Raw genomic sequence first — 23,530 nt, 5'->3', positions numbered from 1 at the left:
GCTTCCCCCCCAACCCCTCCTTTTCTACTTCCCATCCTATTCCTTTTAAAACTCCTAATCATGCCAATCCTGCCCTTCCTCCAGCCAAGTTTCAGTAACGGCCACAACATCGTGGTTCCATGTACTGATCCATTCTTTAAGTTCAACCCCTTTATTCCTGGCATGAAAATAGATACATTTCAACCCCTCTAACTGGCTACATTTATGTTTTGTCCCCTGCCTGTCCTTCCTCACCAACTCAGAACACGTAGTATCATGCACTTGTCCTTCTACCCTAATCTCTGCACACACATTCTGATTCCCACCCCCTTGCCAAACTAGTTTAAACCCTCCCCAACAGCTCTAGCAAACCTGCCCATCAGGATATTGGTTCCTTTCCAGTTCAGGTGCAGCCCGTCCTTTTTGTACAGGTCAGACCTTCCCCAGAAGAGATCACAATGATCTAAACCCCTGCCCCCTGCACCAACCCATCAGCTAGTCTCCATTCCTTCTGTGATCCACAATCAGCTCCTTCCCGTCTCCATCCCTCCTGTGATCCACAATCAGCTTCTTCCTGTCTCCATCCCTCCTGTGATCCACAACCAGCTCCTTCCCGTCTCCATCCCTCCTGTGATCCACAACCAGCTCCTTCCCGTCTCCACCCCTCCTGTGATCCACAACCAGCTCCTTCCCATCTCCATCCCTCCTGTGATCCACAACCAGCTCCTTCCCATCTCCATCCCTCCTGTGATCCACAACCAGCTCCTTCCCATCTCCATCCCTCCTGTGATCCACAACCAGCTCCTTCCCGTCTCCATCCCTCCTTTGATCCACAACCAGCTCCTTCCCGTCTCCACCCCTCCTGTGATCCACAACCAGCTCCTTCCCATCTCCATCCCTCCTGTGATCCACAACCAGCTCCTTCCTGTCTCCATCCCTCCTGTGATCCACAACCAGCTCCTTCCCGTCTCCATCCCTCCTGTGATCCACAACCAGCTCCTTCCCGTCTCCATCCCTCCTGTGATCCACAACCAGCTCCTTCCCGTCTCCATCCCTCCTGTGATCCACAACCAGCTCCTTCCCGTCTCCACCCCTCCTGTGATCCACAACCAGCTCCTTCCCATCTCCATCCCTCCTGTGATCCACAACCAGCTCCTTTGTTTTTGCGATATTGAGGAGAGGTTGTTTTCTTGACACCACTGTCAAGGTGAATACCTCTTCTCTGTAGGCTGCCTCATTATTATTTGAAATTAGGCCAATCAGTATCATGTCGTCAGCAAATTTAATTAGCAGATTGGAGCTGTGGGTGGCAACATAGTCATGTGTATACAGAGACACAGCCTTGAGGCGCTCCTGTGTTGAGGGTCAGAGGGGCGGGGTGAGGGAGCCCACTCTTACCACCTGTTGACGATCTGACAGGAAGTCCAGGATCCAGTAACACAAAGCAGGGTGAAGTCCGAGATCTCTGAGGTGTGGATCTCAAAGGTTTAAAAGGTACATTTAATGCCAGATAATTGTATACATTATACATCCTAAAATGCTTTCTCTTTGCAACCAGCCCCAAAAACAGAGGAGTGCCCCCAAATAATGGACGACAGTTAAATATTAGAACCCAAAAGCACCCCCCCAGCTCCTCTCCCTCCTGCACTTAAGCAGCAGCAAGCAACAATCCCCCGTCCCCCCACCAGCAAAATAAGCATCAGCACCTGCCACCGAGCACTCAAACGTGACTAAGGCAACAGCAGAGACTACATCTTTCACCTGGCATCTGACATATTACAGACCGTCTCTACCTAATAAGGGAGAAAGGAGTGTCTCCATTTCAGGGATTTTTTTAATTAAGCAAAATAGACTTTATTCAAAAATAAAATTATATACAATAAACCATTCAATGACTTTCAATTCTTTACAATCGTTTCCATTACTGTCTTACATTTTCACACTTTTCGCCACCCACATGGCACTCTGTTATTCCATATTTACATATACTTGTTTAGGGGTATACACCCAGCCCCCCTACCCCTCAACTCCCGCGGGAGAAGAACCCTAGACAGTGGTCCTTCCCCACCGAGCCCTTGCGGTGGCTGCACCAAGTTTGAGTGCGTCCCTCAGCATGTACTCCTGCAGCTGAGAATGTGCCAGTCGGCAGCATTCCCCCACGGACATCTCCATGTGCTGGTAGACCATCAAGTTTTGGGCCGACCAAAGAGCATCTTTGACCGAGTTGATGATCTGCCAGCAGCACCGGATGTTGGTCTCGGTGTGCATCCCCAGGAACAGCCCGTAGATCAGAGAGTCCTCTGTTACGCAGCTGCTGGGGATTAACCTCGACACTGCCCCTTCCATCCTCCTCCACACCTTCTCCGCAAACCCACAGTGTGCAAAGAGGTGGGTCACTGAATCCTCCTCACTGCAGTCCTCCCGTGGGCAGAGGGGTGTGGAGACGACAGTCTGGGCGTGCAGGAGGGATCGGACTGGGAGAGCCCCTCTCACCGCCAGCCAGGTGAGGTCTTGGTACCTGTTGGTGAGGTCTTGCGATGAGGCATTTTCTAAGGTAAGGACATGTTCAGCCAACTTCGTGGGCCAAAGGGCCTGTATTGTGCTGTAGGTATTCTATGGTTCTATGTTTCTATTTCTCTGACATTAAATTGTACCTTTGAACTGTATTCTTTGATGTTTCATCTGCTTTTCTTCAATTTCACCACCTGAGTTAGTAGTTGTATCTGATTTCTCTAACTTCCTTTGATGCCCCTCTTCCCCTTCTTACCCCATCCCTGATTTATTTATTTTCCTTCCCCCTCCTTTTTTTCTCTCTCTGCCCATCGCTCATTGCCTGTTCTCCATCTCCCTCTGGTGCTCTCCTCCCCTTTTCTTTCTCCTGAGGCCTCCCGTCCCATGATCCTTTCCCTTCTCCAGCCTTGTATCACTTTTGCCAATCGCCTTTCCAGCTCTTAGCTTCATCCCACCCCCTCCGGTCTTCTCCTATCATTTCGCATTTCCCTCTGCCCCTCCTACTTTCAAATCTCTTACTGTCTTTTTTTTCAGTTAGTTCTGACGAAGGGTCTCAGCCCGAAACGTTGACAGCGCTTCTTCCTATAGATGCTGCCTGGCCTGCTGCGTTCCACCAGCATTTTGTGTGTGTTAGTTGTATCTGAGCTTAACTTTATAAGTTACATTCCCTTTGATCTTGAGAAAATCAATATGTAAGAGCTATTGTGTTTGCACAAATTATAGTTTGATGTTACCTCTCTACAATAAGTTGACTGAAAGGATATGGCTAATCTCCTGGCTATTTTGCTTTTTGTCTGTTTCTTCTATCCAAGAATTCCAAAGGTCAAAGTGCTGGAGAATGATGAAGGTTCTAAGGAAATTGAGCTGTTGGATGATCCATATGATTGTATTCGCCTTAATGTGGAAAATGTGCCTTGTATCATCACTTTAAGCAAAGTAAGTCACCTGTTCACTACGTATGCACCAGCATTCCATCTGTTGAAGATGAGTTCAGTTGCTGTTGAGTGTTCAAAGGATCTTGTTTAAGATTAGGGTTGTTTTGATGGGAGAGTTAACTTGCCTGATATTGATTAGTGCAAGGGGTTTGGATGGGATGGAGTCTTCAGGAAAGTTTCCTAGCGCAACCTGTAGATAAGCCAACTGGAGAAGAGGCTGTACTTGATCTAGGATTGGAAAATGAACCTGGTCAGGTGTCAGATCTCTCAGGGGGAGAGCATTTTGGAGACAATGATCACGACTCAATCTCCTTCACCATAGCACTGGAGAGGGATAGGAGCAGACAATTTGGGAAAACATTTAATTGGGCTAAGGGGAAAGGATGCTAGAGTTAAAGAACCATGGTGTACAAAGAATGTAGAAAGTTCAAGAAACTAGGTACTGTTAGAGCTCTAGAAAGTTACAAGGTTGCTCAGAATGGGCTTAAGAATGGAATTAAGGAGGCAGAAAGGGCTAATGAGAAGGCTTTGATGAGCAGCATTAAGGAAAACCCCGAGGCATTCTAGAAGTATGTGAAGAGCAAGAGGATGAGCCTGTGAGAATAGGATCAATCAGGTGCGATAGTGGAAACGTGCATGGAGTTGGAGGAGGTAGCGGAGGTACTTAATGAATACTGTGCTTCAGTATTCACCAGGGAAAAAGACCTTGGCAATTGTGGGAATGGTTTACAGCTGGCTGAAATGTTTGAGTATATGGACATTAAGAAAGAAGATGTGCTGAAGCTTTTGAAAAGCATTGTTAGATAAGTCATCGGGACTGGATGAGATATACCCCAGGGGAGCAAGGGAGGAGATTGCTGAGCCTCTTGCCATGATCTTTACGTCATTGATAGGAATGGGAGAGGTACCTGAGGATTGGAAGGTTGCAAACATTGTTGCCTTATTCATGAAAAGGGAGTAGAAGAACCCAGGAAGTTACAGACCAGTGAGTCTGACTTCAGTGGTAGGCAATTTGAAGGTCTGAGAGGTAGGATTTATGAGCACTTGAAGAGACATAATTTGATTAGGGGTAGTCAACATGGCTTTTTCAAGGGTAGGTCATGCCTTATAAGCTTGACTGAATTTTTTGAGGAAGTAAAAAACACATTGAATGTAGAGCAGTGGATGCAGTGTATATGGATTTCAGCAAGGCATTTGATAAGGTTCCCCTTGCAAGACTCCTTCAGAAAGTAAGGAGGCACGGGATCCATGGAGACCTTGCTTTGTGGATCCAGAACTGGCTTGTCCACAGAAGGCAAGGAGTGGTTGTAGATGGGTCATATTCTGCATGGAGGTCGGTGACCAGTGGTGTGCCTCAGGGATCTGTTCTGGGAACCCTCCTCTTTGTGATTTTTATAAATGACCTGGATGAAGAAGTAGAAGGATGGGTTCGTAAGTTTGCTGATGACACAAAGGTTGGAGGTGTTGTGGATAGTGTGGAGGGCTGTCAGAGGTTACGGTGAGATGTTGATAGGATGAAAAACTGGGCTGAGAAGTGGCAGATGGAGTTCAACCCAGATAAATGTGAAGTGGTTCATTTTGGTAGGTCCAATTTGAAGACAGAATATAATATAAATGTTAAGACTCTTGGCAGTGTGGAGGATCTGAGGGATCTTGGACACTCAAAGCTGCTGCGTAGGTTGACAGTGTTATTAAGAAAGCATATGGTATGTTGGCATTCATCATCTGTGGGATTGAGTTCAAGTGCCGTGAAGTTATGTTACAGTACTGTGTTCAGTTCATGTCACCTGATTGGAGGAAGGATGTGGATACTATAGACCAAGCGGAGAGGAGATTTACAAGGATGTTGCCTGGATTGGAGGGCATACCTTATGAAAACAGATTGAGTGAACTTGACCTTTTATCCTTTGGGCAATGGAGGATGAGAAGTGACCTGATAGAGGTATATATGATAAGGGGCATTGATCGTGTGTATTGCCAAAAGCTTTTTTCCAGGGCTGAAATAGCTAACACGAGGGGGCACAGTTTTAAGGTGCTTGGAAATAGGTAGAGAGGGGATGTCGGGGTAAGTTTTTCACGCAGAGTGGTGGGTGCGTGGAATCCAGCAGTGGTGGTGGAAGTGAATACATTAGGCTCTTTAAAGAGCCTCTTAGATAGGAACAGGGAGCTTAGAAAAATGGAGGGCTATGCGCTAGGGAAATTCTAGGCAGTCTCTAGAGTGGGTTACATAGTCGGCACAATATTGTGGGCTGAAAGCCTGTAATGTGCTGTTATTTTCTATCTTCTATTAGCAAATAAACTGCTGGAGGAGGAACTCAATGGGCCAGATAGTAATTGTGGAAGGAAAGGGGTGGTTGTTGTTGTGGTTGAGACCCTTCATCTGGACAATGTGAAGTGGAGATGGTCAGTATAAAGGGGTGCACAGGAGGGGCAATGTAGGAGCTGGCAGGCGATGGAGGTGTTGATTGGCAGATGGCGCCTTGGGGGAGTGAAGGGTAAAGATAGCAACGGGGGGCGGGGGTGGTAGGTGCAGACTCAAAGGGGATGTAAATTTTGGATTCTGATCAGGTGGTGAGTGAAGATAAGCGAGTAATCATGGGCAAATAGAAAATGTGCAGTGATGACAGGTTTAGCAAATGCAGTGTGTTAAGTATGTGAATGAAAGCTGGATGATACCAGGTAGAGTTAGGGTAGTGGCTCATTCTGGCTGGGTAGTTTACAACCCAATGTTCATATTAAGGCAGAATATGAAGTATTGTTCCTGTCAATTGCATTTGGCCTTACCCTAGGATAGGGAAGACCGAGGACAAACAGGTTCGTGTGAAAATGGGGATGGAAATTGAAATACCTGGCAACTGGGAGTTCCAACCAGCCATACAGATGTCTCACCAAGGTAGAGGATGCCACATCAGGAGCACAGAATTCAATGGACAAGGTTGCAGAAGGTGCACGCGAATGTCTGTCTCACCTGGAAGGGCTGCTTAGGTCTCTGAGTGAAGGTGAAGGAAAAGGTGTAGGCACAGTTGCTTTTACTAGGGAGAAGACACTTGGGAATGGAGAAGACCTGAAGGTAGGAAAGTCATCTGCACCCTATGGACTACACCCCAGTGTTCTGAAAGAGATTGTGCAGGCATTAGTAATGATCTTTCAAGAATCACGAGATTCTGGCATGGTCCTCGAGGGCTGAAAAATTACAAATGTCATTTAACCCTTCAAAAAGGAAGGGAGGCAAAAGAAAGGAAATTATAGGCTAATTAGTCTGACCCAGTGGTTGGGATGATGTTGGAATCCGTTGTTAAGCATAAGGTTTCGGGGTACTTGGAGGCATGATAAAATGGGTCAAAGTTCACATGGTTTCTTAAGGGAAAATCTTGCCTGACAAATCTGTTTGAATTCTTTGAGGAAATAATAAGCACAATAGAGAAAGGAGAATTGGTGGATATTGTATACTTGGAGTTTCAAAAGGCCACACATGAGGCTGCTTAGCAAAGTAATAGCCATGGTATTATAGGAAAGATACTCGAATGGATAGAGCAGGAGGCAAAGGGTGGTGTGTATAAAGGGAACGTTTTCTGATTGGCTGTTGGTGATTTGTGGTGTATTGGGACTTCTTGCATTTCAATGATTTGGATGATGGAATTGATGACTTTGTGGATGATACAAAGATAGGTGGAGGGGCAGGTAGTGTTGAGGGGGCAGGGTGGCTGTAGAAGGACTGAAATAAGTTAGGGGATTGGGCAAAGAAGTGGCAGATGGAATACAGTATTGGGAAGTGTATGGCCGTGTGCTATGGTGGAAGGAATAAAAGCATAGAGAAAATTTTAAAACCTGAGGCGCAAAGGGACTTGGGAGTCCTTACGCAGGATGTCCTAAAGGTTTACTTGCAGTTTGAGTCGTTGGTGAGGAAGGCAAATGCAATGTTAGCATTCATTTCAAGACGAGAATATAAAACCAAGGATGTAATGCTGAAGCTTTATAAGGCTCTGGTGAGCAATTTTGGGCCCCTTAGCTAAGAAAGGGTGTGCTGACACTGGAGAAGGTTCGGAGGAGGTTCATGAAAATAGTTCTGGAATTATAAGACTTAACATATGAGGAGCATTTGGTGACTTTAGGCATGTACTTATTGGAATTTGGCAAAATGAAGGGGAAAATCTCATTGAAATCTGTTGAATTTTGAAAGATCTTGTTAGAGTAGATATGGAGAGGCTGTTTCTTATTGGGGGGGTTTAGGAGCAGAGGGCACAACCTCAGAATAAAGGAGCATCCATTTATAATGGAGATGAGGAAGAATTTATTTACCAGGGGGTGGTTAATCTGTGGAATTTGTTAATACAGATGGCTGTGGAGCCAGGTCATTTGAGCGTATTTAAAGCAACCAACACAATGCTGGTGAACTCAGCAGGCCAGGCAGCATCTATGGACAAAAGTGCAGTCGAGGTTTTGGGCTGACATCTTTCAGCAGGACTGGAGGAAAAAGACTGAGGAGTAGATTTAAAAAGTGGGGGGAGAGGAGAGAGAACCACCAGGTGATGGGTGAAACCTGGAGGGGGAGGGTTGAAGTAAAGGCTGTGAAGTTGATTGGTGAAAGAGACAGAAGCCCATGAAAGAAAGAAAAAGGGGGGGGGGGAGGAGAAACAGAGGGAGGTGAATGGGCAGGGAAGGAGATGAAGTGAGAGAGGAAAACGGGGTCTGGCTGTGGGGAATTATGGGATGTTTGAAAAATCAATGATCATGCCATCAGAATGGGGGAGGCTACCCAAATGGAATACAAGGTGTTATTCCTCCAACCTCATTGTGGCTTCATCACAACAGTGGAGCAGGCCATGGATGGACATATCGGAATGGGAAGTGGAATTAAAATGGGTGGCCACTGAGAGATCCTGTTTGTTCTGGTGGACAGATCGTAGATACTAGGCAAAGCGGTCTCCCAGTCTACATCGGGTCTCACCAACATACAGGAGGCCACACTGAACACTGAACATAGTAACTAATCCCAATGGACTCGCAGGTGAAGTGTCATCTCACCTGGAAGGACTTTTCAGGGCCCTGAATGATAGTGAGGGAAGAGGTGTAGGGGCAGGTGTAGCACTTGTTCCACTTGCAGGGATAAGTGTCAGGAGGGAGATCAGTGGGAAGGGACGAATGGACAAGGAAGTCACATAGGCAGTGATCCCGGCAGAAAGTGGGGCAGGGGAGGGGAGGGAAATATGTGCTTGGTGGCAGAAGTTTCAGAGAATTAATTATGTGCTGGACACAGAGACTGGTAGGGTGGTAGGTGTGGACAAGAGGAACCCTATCCCTGGTGGGGTGGCTCGATGATGAGGTAAGAGCAGATGTGCGTGAAATGGAAGAGGTGCGGTTGAGGGCAGTGTTAATGGTGGAGGAAGGGAAGTCAAGTCAAGTCAACTTTTATTGTCATTTCGACCATAACTGCTGGTACAGTGCATAGTAAAAATGAGACAACGTTTTTCAGGACCATGGTGTTACATCTACAAAAAAACTAGACTGAACTACGTAATAAAAAAAAACAGAGAAAGCTACACTAGACTACAGACCTACACTGGACTGCATAAAGTGCACAGAAACAGTACCGGCATTACAATAAATAATAAACAGGACAGTGGGGCAAGGTGTCAGTCCAGGCTTTGGGTATTGAGGAGTCTGATAGCTTAAGGGAAGAAACTGTTATATAGTCTGGTCGTGAGAGCCCGAATGCTTTGGAGCCTTTTCCCAGACGGCAAGAGGGAGAAGAGATTGTATGAGGGGTGCATGGGGTCCTTCATAATGCTGTTTCCTTTGCAGATGCAGCGAGTAGTGTAAATGTCCGTGATGGCAGGAAGAGAGACTCCAATTATCTTCTCAGCTGAACTCACTATCCGTTGCAGGGTCTTGCAATTTCCTAACCAGGCAGTGATGCAGTTGCTCAGGATGCTCTCAATACAACCCCTGTAGAATGTGTTGAGGATGGGGGGGTGAGAGATGGACTTTCCTCAGCCTTCGCAAAAAGTAGAGATGCTGCTGGGCTTTCTTTGCTATGGAGCTGGTGTTGAGGGACCGGGTGAGATTCTCCATCAGGTGAACACTAAGAAATTTGCTGCTGTTTACGATCTCTACCAAGGAGTCGTCGATGTTCAACTGGGAGTGGTCTCCTGAAGTCAACAACCATCTCTTTTGTTTTGTTCACATTAAGAAACAGGTTGTTGGCTCTGCATCAGTCCGTTAGCCGCTGCACCTCCTCTCTGTAAGCTGACTCGTCATTCTTGCTGATGAGACCCACCACGGTCATGTCATCGGCGAGCTTGATGATGTGGTTCGAGCTGTGTGTTGCAGCACAGTCATGGGTCAGCAGAGTGAACAGCAGTGGACTGAGCACACAGATCTGGGGGGCCCCGCGCTCAATGTGGTGGTGTTGGAGATGCTGCTCCTGATCTGGACTGACTGAAGTCTCCCAGTCAGGAAGTCTAGGATCCAGTTGCAGAGGGAGGTGTTCAGGCCCAGTAGGCTCAGCTTTCCAATCAGTTTCTGAGGGATGATTGTGTTGAATGCTGAACTGAAGTCTATGAACAGCATCCAAACACATGTCTTTCTTTGAAGCCCCTTTCTTTGAAAAAGGAGGACATCTCCTTCATTCTAGAATGAAGGAGAAGCTTCATCCTGAGAGCAGATGTAGCAGAGACGGAGGAATTGAGAAAAGGGGATGCTATTTTTATAAGTAGTGTGGTGGGACAAGGTGTTGTTTAGGTGGCTGTGAGAGACCAGGGTTTTGTCATAGACACAGGTGGATAAGCTGTCTCCAGAGATAGAGGCAGTGAGATTGAGATAGAGAAGGGAGGTGTTGGAAATAGACCAGGTGAATTTGAGGGCAGGGTTGAAGTTGGAGGTAAAGTGGATGAAGTTGACGAGTGCAGGAAGCAGCACCGACACAGTAGTTGATGTAGCGTAGAAAAAGTGTGGGGCAGTCACCAGTGTAGGCTTGGAACATAGACATATGGGGTTGAGGGAATTGATCAGACATGACTAAATGGCTGAGCAGAGTTGATGGGCCTAATTCTGTTCCAATGTCTTATGGTCATATATGCTGTTTTGCATCTCATTCATGCAGGTCATTTCATTACAGTAGTATGTGAAAGCAATAATAGAATTCAAAATATAGTGCCATGACCAACAGGCTCCAGGACAGCTTCTTCCACCAGGTTAATTCACAATTGTATTTCTAAGCTATATTGACTGTTCTGTTGTGTATATCTTTATACTATTTATTACAATTTATTGTAATTTGTACATTGCACATTCAGATGGAGACGTAACATAAAAAATTTTACTGATGTATGTGAAGGATGTAAGAAATAAAGTCAATTCAATTCAAGTCAAGTTACATTGAAAGTGCAGTCAGACAATAAAGTGCAAGCCTAGTCAAAGTAAGTAAGTAACCTTGAGCCTGGTGGTACAAACTTTCAGGCTTTTTGATCTTCTGCTCAATGGGAGGGAAGGGATGAAAGCATTTAGAATGAGAAGGGTCTTGATTATGTTGACATTCTCTGCTCAGTGAGAAGGAGGAGTGGCTGGTTTCTGTGATGTGTTGAGCTACATCCACAACTCCTGGCAATATTTTGCATTCTCAGACAGAGCAGTTGGCACATGAATCAGAATCAGGCTTATCATCACCAGCATGTGACGTGAAATCTGTTAAATTAGCAGCAGCAGTTCAATGCAATACATAATAATCAAGGAAAGAAAACACAAAATAAAATAATAATAATTAAGTAAATTAATTATAGTATACATATATTGAATAGATTTTAAATCATGTTTAAAAAAAACAGAAATACTATATATTTTTTTAAAGTGAGGTAATGTCCAAGGGTTCAATGTCCATTTAGGAATCAAATGGCAGAGGGGAAGAAGCTATTCCTGAATCGCTGAGTGTGTTCCTTTAGGCTCTTAAGTTAACAAATTTCACGTCACATGCCGCTGATAATAAATCTGATTCTGATTCCTACAGAATGTGTAACAGTGAGAAAAGGGCATGCCCTGGCTGCTGGAGGTCCTTGATAATGGATGCTGCCTCACTAAGACACCGCTCCTTGAAGATGTCCTGGGTACTTTGTAGGCTAGTACTGAAGATGGAGCCGACTTAGTTTACAGCCCTTCCTTCGGTCCTGTGCAGTAGCACCCCTCCCTCCCCATACCAGACTGATTCAGCCTGTCAGAATGCTCTCCACAGTACATCTGTAGAAGTTTTTAAGTGTATTTGTTGACATACCTCCTTTATAACTGTATCGATATGTTGGGACCAGGTTAAATCCTCAGAGATCTTGACACCCAGGAACTTGAAACTGCTCACTCTCTCCACTTCTGATCCCTCTAGGAAGTTTGGTATGTGTTCCTTCGACTTACCCATCCAGACATGATATTTTCTTCTGGAGTATCACTAAAAGTTGGTGTGGGTTGGTGGGAGCATGCCAAATTTATTTAGACTGCTGAGGAAGTAAGAGGCACTGGTGTGCTTCTTGCCATGGTGTATACATAGCACACCGGTGCCTTTAACTATCTTTCTTAGTTATCTATGCCTTAGCACCATTGATGTAAACAGAACTGTGTGTATTGCCTCTTGTTCTCTCTCCCTTGGCAATGACCGGTTCTTGTTTTGCTGACGTTAAGCTTTTGTTTGTTATGACAACATGTCACTGGGTTTTCTAATTCCTTCCTGTTCTCCGACTCATCGTTATTTGAGAATTGGCACTCTGTGATCTGAAAATTTGTTGATGGAGTTAGAGTAGAATCCAACCACGCAGTTGTCAGTGTATACGGAGTAAAGTAGGGACTGAGCTTGTAACTTTCTGGGACATCAGTAATCGTGGTGCTGGTATTGCTGCCTATCCCTAATGAGTATGGTCTTTTAGTCAGAAAGCCAAAGGTTCAGCTGCAGTGAGAGGTGCGAGTTCCAGGTCTAGGAGTATGGAGTATTGAATATTTGACTTCCAGGTCCAGGAGTATGGAGCTGTGGAATTACACATTGGAGACTGAGCTGTAGTCGATAAATAGAACTTAAAATCGGTACAGCGCAGTAGAGATCCTTAAGTTCATGATGTTGTGCTGACTTTTTAACCTACTTCAAGATCAATCTAACATTTCCCGCCCACAGAACCCTCCGATTTTCTTTAATCCATGTGCCTATCTTAAGAGTCTCTCAAATGTTTCTAATGTATCTAGCACTACCTCTACCCCTGGCAGTGTGTTCCACACAACAAGCACTCTGTTATTAAAAAAAATCCTGCTTCTTTGACATCCCTTCTGATACCTTAAAGTTATGCACCCTTGAGTTCACGCTGAAAAAATGTCTCCAGCTGTCCACTCAATCTATGCCTCTTATCATCTTTGAACTCTTTTATTAGATCACCTTTCATCCTTTTCAAATAGAAAAGTATTATCCTTATAAGACATGTTTTCTAGTCCAGACATAGTCCTTGTCATTCTCCTCTTCACTCTCGAAAGCTTCCACATCTTTTCTATAATGAGGTGAACAGAACTGAACAAATTTGGGGTACAAATGTGAAAACACATGTAAAGGATAATGTTACAATAGTTATGGGGATTTCAATATTCCTTTTCTTAGGATTTTGTAAAATGCCTATGAGACAGTTTTTAGATCTGCTTGTGGCTGAGCCCTCTAGTGAAAAGCTAATACTGGACTGGGTGCTGTGTAATTAACCTGATTTGATTAGGGAGCTTATGTTAAAGGAACCCTTAGGAGGCATGTGATATGATTCACTGTTCAGTTTGAGAGGGAGAGGCAAAAGGCAACTGACTGACCAGGGAAGTCAAATACAGCATAAAAGCAACAGTGTACATATAATGGGACAAAAATTAGTGGGGACTTGAAGATTGGGAAGCAGTTAAAAAACAACAGAAGGCAAATAAAATAACAAAAAGGTGAGAAAAGATGTAGTATGAAAGTAAGCTAGCCAATATTAAGCGCAAGAGACAGGTGAGAGTAGATATCTGACCGCTGGGAAATAATGCTGGAGAAGTAATGGGAACAAACATATGGTGGACAAACTTGAGTATTTTGCATTTGTCTTCACTGTGGAAGATGCCAGCATTTTGCTAGAAATGCAAGAGAGTTGTTAGATAGAAATGAGAGTAATTTCCATTACTAAGGAAAAGGTACTTAGGAAGCTGAAAGGTCTGTGAGTAAATAAGTCATTTGGACCAGATGGACAACAACCCAGGGCTCAGAAAGATATAGCTGAAGAGACTGTGTGGCATTAGTAGTGATTTCTCAAGAATTGATTAAAATTCTGGAATGTTTCCGGAGGACTGAAAAATTGATAATATCACTCGATTCATTAAGAAAGGAGGGAGGCAAAAGGGAGAAAATTACAGGCTAGTTAGCCTGATTTCATGATGTTGGAATCCATTATTAACGATGAGCTTTTGGGGTACTTGGAGACAATTAATAAAATAGACCAAAGTCAGCATCGTTTTCTTTAGGGGAAATCTTGCCTGACAAATCTGTTGAAATTCTTTGAGGAAATAACGGGCAGGATCGACAAAGGAGAGTCAGTGAATGTTATTTACTTGGATTTTCAAGCGACTTTTGACAAGGTGTTAGGACTGGTTCTTTTCATGTTTTATGTCAGTGATTTGGATGACAGAAATTGTGGCGAAGTTTGAGGATGATAGAAAAATAGGTAGTATTGAGGAAGCAGGGAGTCTGTAGATGGACATAGACACTTTAGGAGAATGGGTAAAGAAATGACAGATGGAATATAGAACAGGGAAGTGTATGGTCTTGCAGTTTGGTAGAAGGAATAAAGCCATAAACTATTTTCTAAATGGAGAAAATTCAAAAATCAGAAGTGCAAAGGGACTTGGGAGTCCTCATGCAATTTGAGTTGGCAGTTAGGGAGTCGTTTGCAATTTTAGCATTTACAATGGTATGCAAAAGTTTGGGCACCCCTGTTTAAAATTTCTGTTCCTGTGAATAGTTAAGTGAGTAGAAGATGAACTGATCTCCAAAAGTCATAAAGTTAAAGATGAAACCTTTTTAACATTTTAAGCAAGATTAGTGTATCATTTTTGTTTTGTACAATTTTAGAGTGTGGGGGAGAAAAGGAAAGGAGCACCATGCAAAATTTTGGGCACCCAAAGAGATTTGAGCTCTCAGATAACTTTTACCAAGGTCTCAGACCACAATTAGCTTGTTAGGGCTATGGCTTGTTCACAGACATCGTTAGGAAAGGCCAGGTGATGCAAATTTCAAAGCTTTACAAATACCCTGACTCTTCAAACCTTGTCCCAACAATCAGTAGTAGCATGGGCTCCTCTAAGCAGCTGCCTAGCACTTTGAAAATTGAAATAAATGATGCCCACAAAGCAGAAGGCTGTAAGAAGATAGCAAAATGTTTTCATGGAGCAGTTTCCTCAGTTCTTAATGTTATTAAGAAATGGCAGTTAACAGGAACGGTGGAGGTCAAGTTGAGGTCTGGAAGACCAAGAAAACTTTCCGAGAGAACTGTTTGTAGGATTGCTAGAAAGGCAAATCAAAACCCTTGTTTGACTGCAAAAGGACCTTCAGGAAGATTTAGCAGACTCTGGAGTGGTGGTGCACTGTTCTACTGTGCAGCAACACCAGCACAAAAAGACCTTCAGGAAGATTTAGCAGACTCTGGAGTGGTGGTGCACTGTTCTACTGTGCAGCAACACCAGCACAAAAAGACCTTCAGGAAGATTTAGCAGACTCTGGAGTGGTGGTGCACTGTTCTACTGTGCAGCGACACCTGCACAAATATGACTTTCATAGAAGAATCATTAGAAGAAAAATTCTGCGTCCTCATCACAAAATTCAGCATCAGAAGTTTGCAAAGAAACATCTAAACAAGCCTGATCCAGTTTGGAAACAAGTCCTGTGGACTGATGAAGTTAAAATAGAACTTTTTGGCCGCAATGAGCAAAAGTATGTTTGGAGAAAAAAGGGTGCAGAATTTCATGAAAAGAACACCTCTACAACTGTTAACCATGGGTTGTGTTACAGCCAGTGGCACGGGGAACATTTCACTGGTAAAGGAAGAATGAATTCAATTAAATACCAACAAATTCTAGAAGCAAACATCACACCGTCTGTGGGGGAAGAAAAAGCTGAAGATGAAAAGAGGATGGCTTCTATAACAGAATAATGATCTTAAACACATCAAAATCCACAATAGACTACCTCAAGAAATGCAGGCTGAAGGTTTTGCCATGACCCTCACAGTCCCCTGACCTAAACATCATCAAAAATCTGTGGATTGACCTCAAAAGAGCAGTGCATTCAAGACAGCCCAAGAATCTCACAGAACTAAAAGCCTTTTGCAAGGAAGAATGGGTGAAAATCCCCCAAACAAGAACTGAAAGACTCTTAGCTGGCTACAGAGAGCATTTACAAGCTGTGATACTTGCCAAAGGGGGTGTTACTAAGTACTGACCATGCTGGGTGCCCAAACTTTTGCTTCGGGCCCTTTTCCTTTGTTGTTATTTTGAAACTGTAAAAGATGGAAATAAAAAAGTAATCTTGCTTAAAATATTAAAGAAATGTGTCATCTTTAACTTTATGCCTTTTGGAAATCAGGTCATCTTTTACTCGCTTAGCTATTCATGGTAACAGAAATTTTGACCGGGGTGCCCAAACTTTTGCATGGCTCTGTATTTCAAGTGGACTAAGATATAAAAGTGAGGATATAATGCTGAAGCCTGATAAGGCATCAGTCAGAGGGTTGGAATGGGGTTTAGAGGGGTATTAAATCAGCCATGATAGAGTGGCAGATTCACAATGGGCCAAATAGCCTGGATCTGCTCCTGTGTCTTGCAGTCCAAGTGTGGTCAAACCAGAGAGTTACACAGCTTTAATATAACCTCATGGCTCTTGACCTCAATCCCCCAATTAATGAAGGCCAACACACTGTATGTCTTCTTAACCACCTTATCAACTGGTGTTGCAAAGTTGAAGGATCTCTGGACATGAACTCCAAGATCCCTCTGTTCCTTCACACTTTTAAGAATCCTGCCAATAATCTTGTATTCTGGCTGTGTTGTGTCTTCCAAAATGAATTACTTCACACTTTTCCAAATTGAACTCCATCTGCCATTTCTCAATTCAGCTTTGCATCCTATCAGTGTTCCATTGTATGACAACCTTCCACTTCCTCATCGAAGTCAATTATAAAATTCACAACAAAGAACGGGGTCCCAGAACAGATCCTTGTGAATCACCACTGGTCATTGATCTCCAGAGAGTATGCACTCCATCTACTATCACTCTCTGTCCCCTGCCTCCTGCCTTTCTGAATGAGCCTACCATGGGAAACTTTGTCAAATATCTTACTAAAAGCTATGTATACCCCATCCGCTGATCTGCCTTCATCAAAATGATTTCTCACTTCCTCAAAAAATCCATTCATGCTCATGAGGCACGACCTGTCCCTCATAAAGTCTTGTTAACTAGCCCTAATCAGACTATGCTTCTCTAAATGCTTGTAATTCCTGTCTAAGAATCCTCTCCAGTAATTTGCCCACACTGATGTGAGACTCACTGGTCTATAATTTGCATGGTTATTCCTATTACAATTTCTTGTACAAAGAAATAACATTTTATCACACTCTAATCTTCTGGTACTACTCCTGTGGCCACTGAGGACACAAAGGTGATCTCTTCCCTCACTTCCCATAGTAACTTGGCGATTATCCCGTTCGGCCCCAGGACTTTACCTAACCTATTAATTTTTCACAAGTTCCAGCACATCCTCTTTCTTAACACTGATATGTTAAAATAATAGTTTGACCTTACTTGGATGGCAAACTCTCAAGATTCACAGTTGTTTGAGTAAATAAATTTTTTCTGTACCTCAATCCCAAATCCTAACCTTTGTCACGTGACTGTACTTTGTTGATGTTGCTTGTCTTGCACAGATTGGTCACAGGCATGTGGTAGATGCCACATCACAGGAGGAAACTTGCTGTATGGCTAGCTTGTTGGTGTCTGTCACCAACAAAGGAACCCTCACCTGCTTCAGGAAAATCGGAGGAGGCAGCTTGGATCCAGCAAGTGTGTTTGAAATGATAGAGGTATGATCAAGTCATTTTAGGCACTAGTTACTGAATGTTCATCTCAATGTTTCCTTGCACCTTTTGAGTTTTGATTTGATCTTTATAGTCCAATTTACAAATTACTTGCAATTGTTTTGTACAACTTTATAGTACATCAAATTGACATGTTTGTAGCTTCCGACACCAAGGGCAGGTCAGTCAGCTTGATCCATCAATATATGCTGGACTGCTTTGACTAGGTACATCAATGAACAGACTTTCTTCTGCCCCTACATAATGGAATCAGCTCACTTAATTTTCCAGTGCTTAGATGAATCGGGCCTTACTCAATCCCAGGTATGAACTTCCACCATGCCAGTCTAGCTTTGTTGACAATGTCATAAACTGACAGTGTGAAACCACATTCCAACAATTATCCAGCACTATCAGAAAAGCAGTTAAAACATGTGAGTGCCTATTCTAACTCCAGTCTGGTACGTTAAGTGCAATAACCTCCTGTACTCTTGCTGCATGTAAACACACATCTAATCTGATTTACTCTTTGGGTGTTTGCTGCCAACCCAGTGCTCTGTAGTCTTGTCTTCAGCTGTATAGAGGTGCTCAAAGGTATGGGAGGATGTTGAGTACATTGTTCTGCCTTTGCACACATCTGAGGTGTTGACAATGGAGAAGTTGTCACTCCCTCACAGGTGAAGGCTTCAGAATTCTGAAGGACTTGTGTAAATTGCATCCCCAGTTTTGTCATTTATTTGCATAGACAAAAACATTCCTTCCATTTCACTTTTGTTTATACAAAAGGACCTGAATGCTGAAAGCTGGTTTCCTGCAAATTTTGAAAACTAAGTTTGTTCCAATGTGCAGTATTTATGTTCACAGTTCAAAGTATCACAGCTTTTAACATCCCTGGTTAGGGTTAATTGGGCAAATCCATTCTTAAACAGTAGTTCCGTTTAAAAAAAAATATCGACTGTCTACTCCTGAGACGGTGGTGTTAACTTATTTTCTTGAGCAACTCACAAAGATTTTATCAAAATGGGTAAAAAGGACAGGCAAGAGTCAGCCATGTACATATGTGACAGCAGCCTCATATGCCTAGCTGGGAATAGTGTAAGTCTTCTTACAATTATTCAATACTTTAATTATCTCCATCACCCACACTAGTTTTTTTTCCCTGATTTACCAAATTAACAAGTGTAATTTTCCAGGTGCTTCTGCTTATTATCATCTAAAACTTGGATATATTACGCTTGACCCCTTCCCATCCAAATCATTGATATAGGGTGAGGGGTAGCACAGTAGCATAGCAGTTAGGGCATCACTCTACGCTGCCCTTTTTACCCTTTGGAGATCAGTTCCCACTGCTGTCTGTAAAGAGCTTTTACCTTCTTCCCATGGCCGCTTTTCTGAATGGAAGTTTGGCCAGTGGTGTACCGTATGGATCAATGCTGGGAATCCTTGTTTATGATACATATTAATGACCTGGATGAGAATGTAGGAGGTGATTAGTAAGCCTGGGATGACAAAAATGTGGTTGGAAGGAAGGATACAGCAGGATATCAGATGAAATGGAAAGCAATGGCAGATGGCATTTAATCCCAACCTTATTGAAAACTCATCAGTGGTAGGACACATTTAGGCGCTAAGAAAAGTTGATAAACAGTTAAATATAGAAAACCTACAGCACAATACAGGCCCTTTGACCCACAATGTTGTGCCGAGCATGTCCCTACCATAGAAATTACTAGGCTTACCCATAGCCCTCTATTTTTCTAAGCTCCATGTACCTATCCAAAGTCCCTTAAAAGACCCTATTGTATCCGTCTCCACCACTGTTGCCAGCGGCCCATCCCACGCATTCACCACTCTCTGAGTAAAAAAACTTACTCCTGACATCTCCTCTGTACCTACTCCCCAGCACCTCAAACCTGTGTCCCTTTGCGGCAACCATTTCAGCCCTGGGGAAAAAGCCTCTGACTAACCACACAATCAATACCTCTCATCATCTTATACACTTCTATCAGGTCACCTCTCATCTTCCTTTGTTCCAAGGACAAAAGGCCGAGTTCACTCAACCTGTTTTCGTAAGGCATGCTCCCCAGTCCAGGCAACATCCTTCTAAATCTCCTCTGTACCCTCCCTATGGTTTTCAGTCTGCAGTTTTAATTGCAGTGAAGCAGGCATATGTGGCATACTTGTCTTGATAGGTTGTGGCAGAGAATGAGTGTTGGGACATTATGTTGCAGTTTCGATGTAATGTTTCCATTACACTTTACTGTGTGCAGTTCTGGTTGCCACATGGTAGGAAGGATGTGGTATGCTCGTCGTTGATTTCTGGAACGCTTCCAGAAATTGAAATGAAATCAGGTACAATATGCACATTTATGAAGCATTTGAACAGTTGGTTAAATAGGCTAGGCCTGGATGGATGGATGGCAGTGCGGGCAAATGGGGATTATTGTAGATGTGAAAAAGTTTCTGTGTGGATGTGATGAGCGGAAGGTCCTCTTTTCTTTGAGCTGAACAACTCTGTGCTCGTGCCTGGGTCTATCCTGTTGAGCTCTGTTAATAATCCTGTGTTGCAGAGATCACCTTTTCTCCCCCTAATGTACAGGTGCAGTTTGCTTCACATCTCCTCCAAGGACTAAACCACCATACCAGGAATTTTTAGTAAGGATCTCCATCCTTCAGTAGGGAGACCACCCCTGTAAACTGTTCAAGGCACAGCCTCATCTGAGCTCTACATAATGACAGTGAGATACCTGTGCACAAATTTCTTGTGACAAAGAGTGTTTGTCACCTTAATTGCCTGATTTACCTACAAGTTAATTTTCAGTTACTGATGTTCCAGGGCACTCTGGTCCTGATAAACATTTTAAAATAGTTTTAAAATGGGTTTTTCTTTGTTTTCTAGTTGTCATGCTTTTTTTTTCACCTTGTATCCTCCATATCACAGCCTCTTTATTTACCAATTTATTTCGCCCTGAAATTCCTCTGCACCCTTACAGAGCCCACACTGCCAAGCAGCTTCTTATCATCTGCAAACTTGGGCAAATCATACTGGATCCTCCCATTCCAGATCACTTACTGTGGACAGGTGAAGCTTCAGTACTCACTACTAACCTGGCCTTGGTCACTCGTCTATGTTCTTAGTCCCATCTGGTCTAATTTTGTTCAATAATGTCTTATCTAGCAGCGTATCAAAGGCCTCCTCATTTCTCTTTATTACAAGCCTAATGAAACTAAAAGATTGGTCAAATGTAGTGTTCCTAAATCACAAGCGCTGTTATTTTTCAAGACTCCATTACCATTTTCTTAATATTAGATTGCTGCATTTATCCTTCTACTGCTGTTAGACTGGTCTACAATACCCTGTTTCTCTTCAGCAGGGTTGCATTTTCTACCCTGCAATCTCCGGAAATATTTGTAGAGTCCAGAGTGCTGTATCTATCTAGGATGCCACCACCTAGGATGCAAGCCATCAAATCAGGGTTTATTGTCTTTCAGCCCTGTTGTGTCCCCAATGATGCCTTTTACTATTACTGTTATTTTTAATTCTCCATCTACTCCTGCCCTTTTCTTGAACATTTTCTGTTTTGCCTGCTGTGAAGACAAAGCAAAAGGGGGCAGTACAGTAACATAGTAATTAGCATAATGCTGTTACAACACCAACAACTGGGGTTCAGTTCTCCCACTATCTGTAAGAAGTACGTACGTTCTCCCAAGCTTGGCTTTCCTCCGGGCACTCTATATTCCTTCACAGTCTAAAGACGCACAGGTTACATGGGGTGTTATTGGGGCAGCGTGGGCTCATTGGGTCAGGAGAGGCTGATACTGTGGTGTATCTCTAACTAAAATAAAAATAAATTATTCTGTAAGTTTGTATAGCCTTCTTTCCCCTCCCCCCTCAGAGTGAGTGGGAAGGATTATCTCGATAGTGAAGAATGAGTTATAACTCGAAGTAATTTGTTTATCATTTCACATACCTACTGCCCATTATACCACTGGCATCTATGGCAGCAGTGAAGATCCTCCATCTCTAACAGTGTTCAGGGCTTCCTTCATTGTGTCCTTACTTCCCTGTCAGTTTTTCACGACTGTCAGTCATACAAATCCTGGGTGAAGACTCGGGTATAAAGCACCATCACATTCAGATATAGAAGAATTTTTCATTGGTTGTGAGCTCTGAGCTGAACTCCCAGAGTTGGAGTACTGTTGAACTACTCATAGTCTGACCTCTACCCTTAGACCTTTTGGCATGGTGATCCTACCAAGAGTCAAAGCATGAAGCCTTGACTCCAGCCAATGTAGCTCTCTGGGTCACTGAGACCCCCAAACCACGATGTGGTCTTCCTGGAAGATTGATGCATACTGAGATACAGGAAAAATGATTTGATTTGTGTGTAATCCAGACATTTCATTCATATACTGAAGTAGTAGAAAGGGAAAATAGTACAAGCACATGGAAAGGAGGCTGATTTTCATGATGTACTATCTGTCCTACTGCTGATAGATAGGTCCAGAACACTGCGATTTTTAGCCAACACAAAGTACACTGCAGATGCTGTGGTCAGATCAACACGTGCAAACAAGCTGGATGAACTCAGCAGGTCGGGCAGCATCCGTTGAAAGGAGCAGTCAACATTTCAGGCCGAGACCTGATGAAGTGTCTTGGCCCGAAACATTGACTGCTCTTTTCAACGGATGCTGCCCGACCTGCTAAGTTCCTCCAGCGTGTTGTACGTGTCGATTTCTAGCCATCCTGGCAGAGCAGTTGCTATCCCAAAGCTGGGTTTCATCTGGATAACAACAACACACACAAAATGCTGGTAGAACACAGCAGGCCAGGCAGCATTGTGTTTGGGTAGCGGTGCTTTGGAGCATCAGTAACCAGTTTCAGGAGGAGATCCGTGGTCCGAGTGGTCCAATGCTGAGTGTTCAGTTCATGCTATTAGAAGCAGCAAATGGAAATGTGACACTCAAGCATGGAATGGAAAAACCTGAAGAACTGTTCTTAGTGCATGGTGGGGAGAATTTAATCCTGTCACAGCGTGCAGCAGAGGATTGGTTGGTAATTGTTAACTCTGGAGATATTCAGAAATTTCCTTTAAGATGTTTGGTGATGTTTAATCCTCAATGACAGTAAAAGGACTTGTTTCCAAACATGCTCAAGTGGTGGGATAATTGGAGCATCACTTTGAAGTTTTGAAGTTTCTTTTTCTGAATAAAGTTTACTTCTTGCTCTGTTTCCCTGACAGACTGGAAAGCGAGTTGGAAAAGCTTTGCATAAATCATTAATGACTACTTTGGCAAAAGAAGAAAGTTTGGGAAAGAAGCGACAGAAAGTTGGTTTTCTTGGTTAACCTTTTCCTATGTAAATACTTCTAAATAAAAGTGGTTTATAAACGTTCTGTGGCTTGAAGAAATTTAATGTGTGTATTTTATTTGTGAAATGTATACTGCAGTAGAGCAGAGTTTTCTATATCTTCATGTTCTTATCTGGAGATCTCATGCCCTGCATAATCTTATTCAAGTAATGAATCAGGCTGCAACTGATTGCTTTCAGCTAAGCCTCTCACAAACGTTTACACCAGTCTGATACGTCCAACCTGCCCAACCCTCATCTCAATGGTCACTAAAAGCAAATGGCAATACTGCTGTTTTTGGGCTTTGTACTTACTCCCTTTGAATCTTAATTGGAAATTCTTACGCTCAACCGTCAGGTTTCATCTTTAGCAGATTTTTATTGTCATCATAAGCTAGCTTCACTCATGTACAAAAACGAGGAAATCTGCAGATGCTGGAAATTCAAACAACACACACAAAATGCTGGTGGTACACAGCAGGCCAGGCAGCATCTATAGGGAGAAGCACTGTCGACGTTTGGGGCCGAGACCCTTCGTCAGGACTAACCGAAAGGAAAGATAGTAAGAGATTTGAAAATAGTGGGGGGGAGGGGGAAATGCAAAATGATAGGAGAAGACCGGAGGGGGTGGGATGAAGCTAAGAGCTGGAAAGGTGAT

At 43.4% G+C, this 23,530-nt stretch overlaps 1 protein-coding gene across 2 annotated transcripts in view; it reads left to right on the top strand.

Moving 5' to 3' along the window:
* The window catches only part of exosc7 (exosome component 7), a 177,987-nt gene extending 155,070 nt beyond the window's left edge, over positions 1 to 22,917 (top strand). Inside the window, exons 6-8 of one of the 2 annotated variants that reach the window (XM_059945704.1) lie at positions 3,303 to 3,426; positions 17,373 to 17,528; positions 22,766 to 22,917. In XM_059945704.1, coding sequence (XP_059801687.1) covers positions 3,303 to 3,426; positions 17,373 to 17,528; positions 22,766 to 22,870 — 385 coding nt within the window. In that variant the 3' untranslated portion in view covers positions 22,871 to 22,917. The remainder of the gene's footprint in view (positions 1 to 3,302; positions 3,427 to 17,372; positions 17,529 to 22,765) is intronic. The other variant, XM_059945705.1, reaches the window with a different exon arrangement.
* The last annotated feature ends 613 nt before the right edge of the window (positions 22,918 to 23,530 follow it).

This window comes from Hypanus sabinus, chromosome 20 (assembly GCF_030144855.1).
Source record: "Hypanus sabinus isolate sHypSab1 chromosome 20, sHypSab1.hap1, whole genome shotgun sequence".
NCBI lineage: Eukaryota > Metazoa > Chordata > Chondrichthyes > Myliobatiformes > Dasyatidae > Hypanus > Hypanus sabinus.
This window is presented reverse-complemented; position numbering and strand designations above follow the sequence as displayed.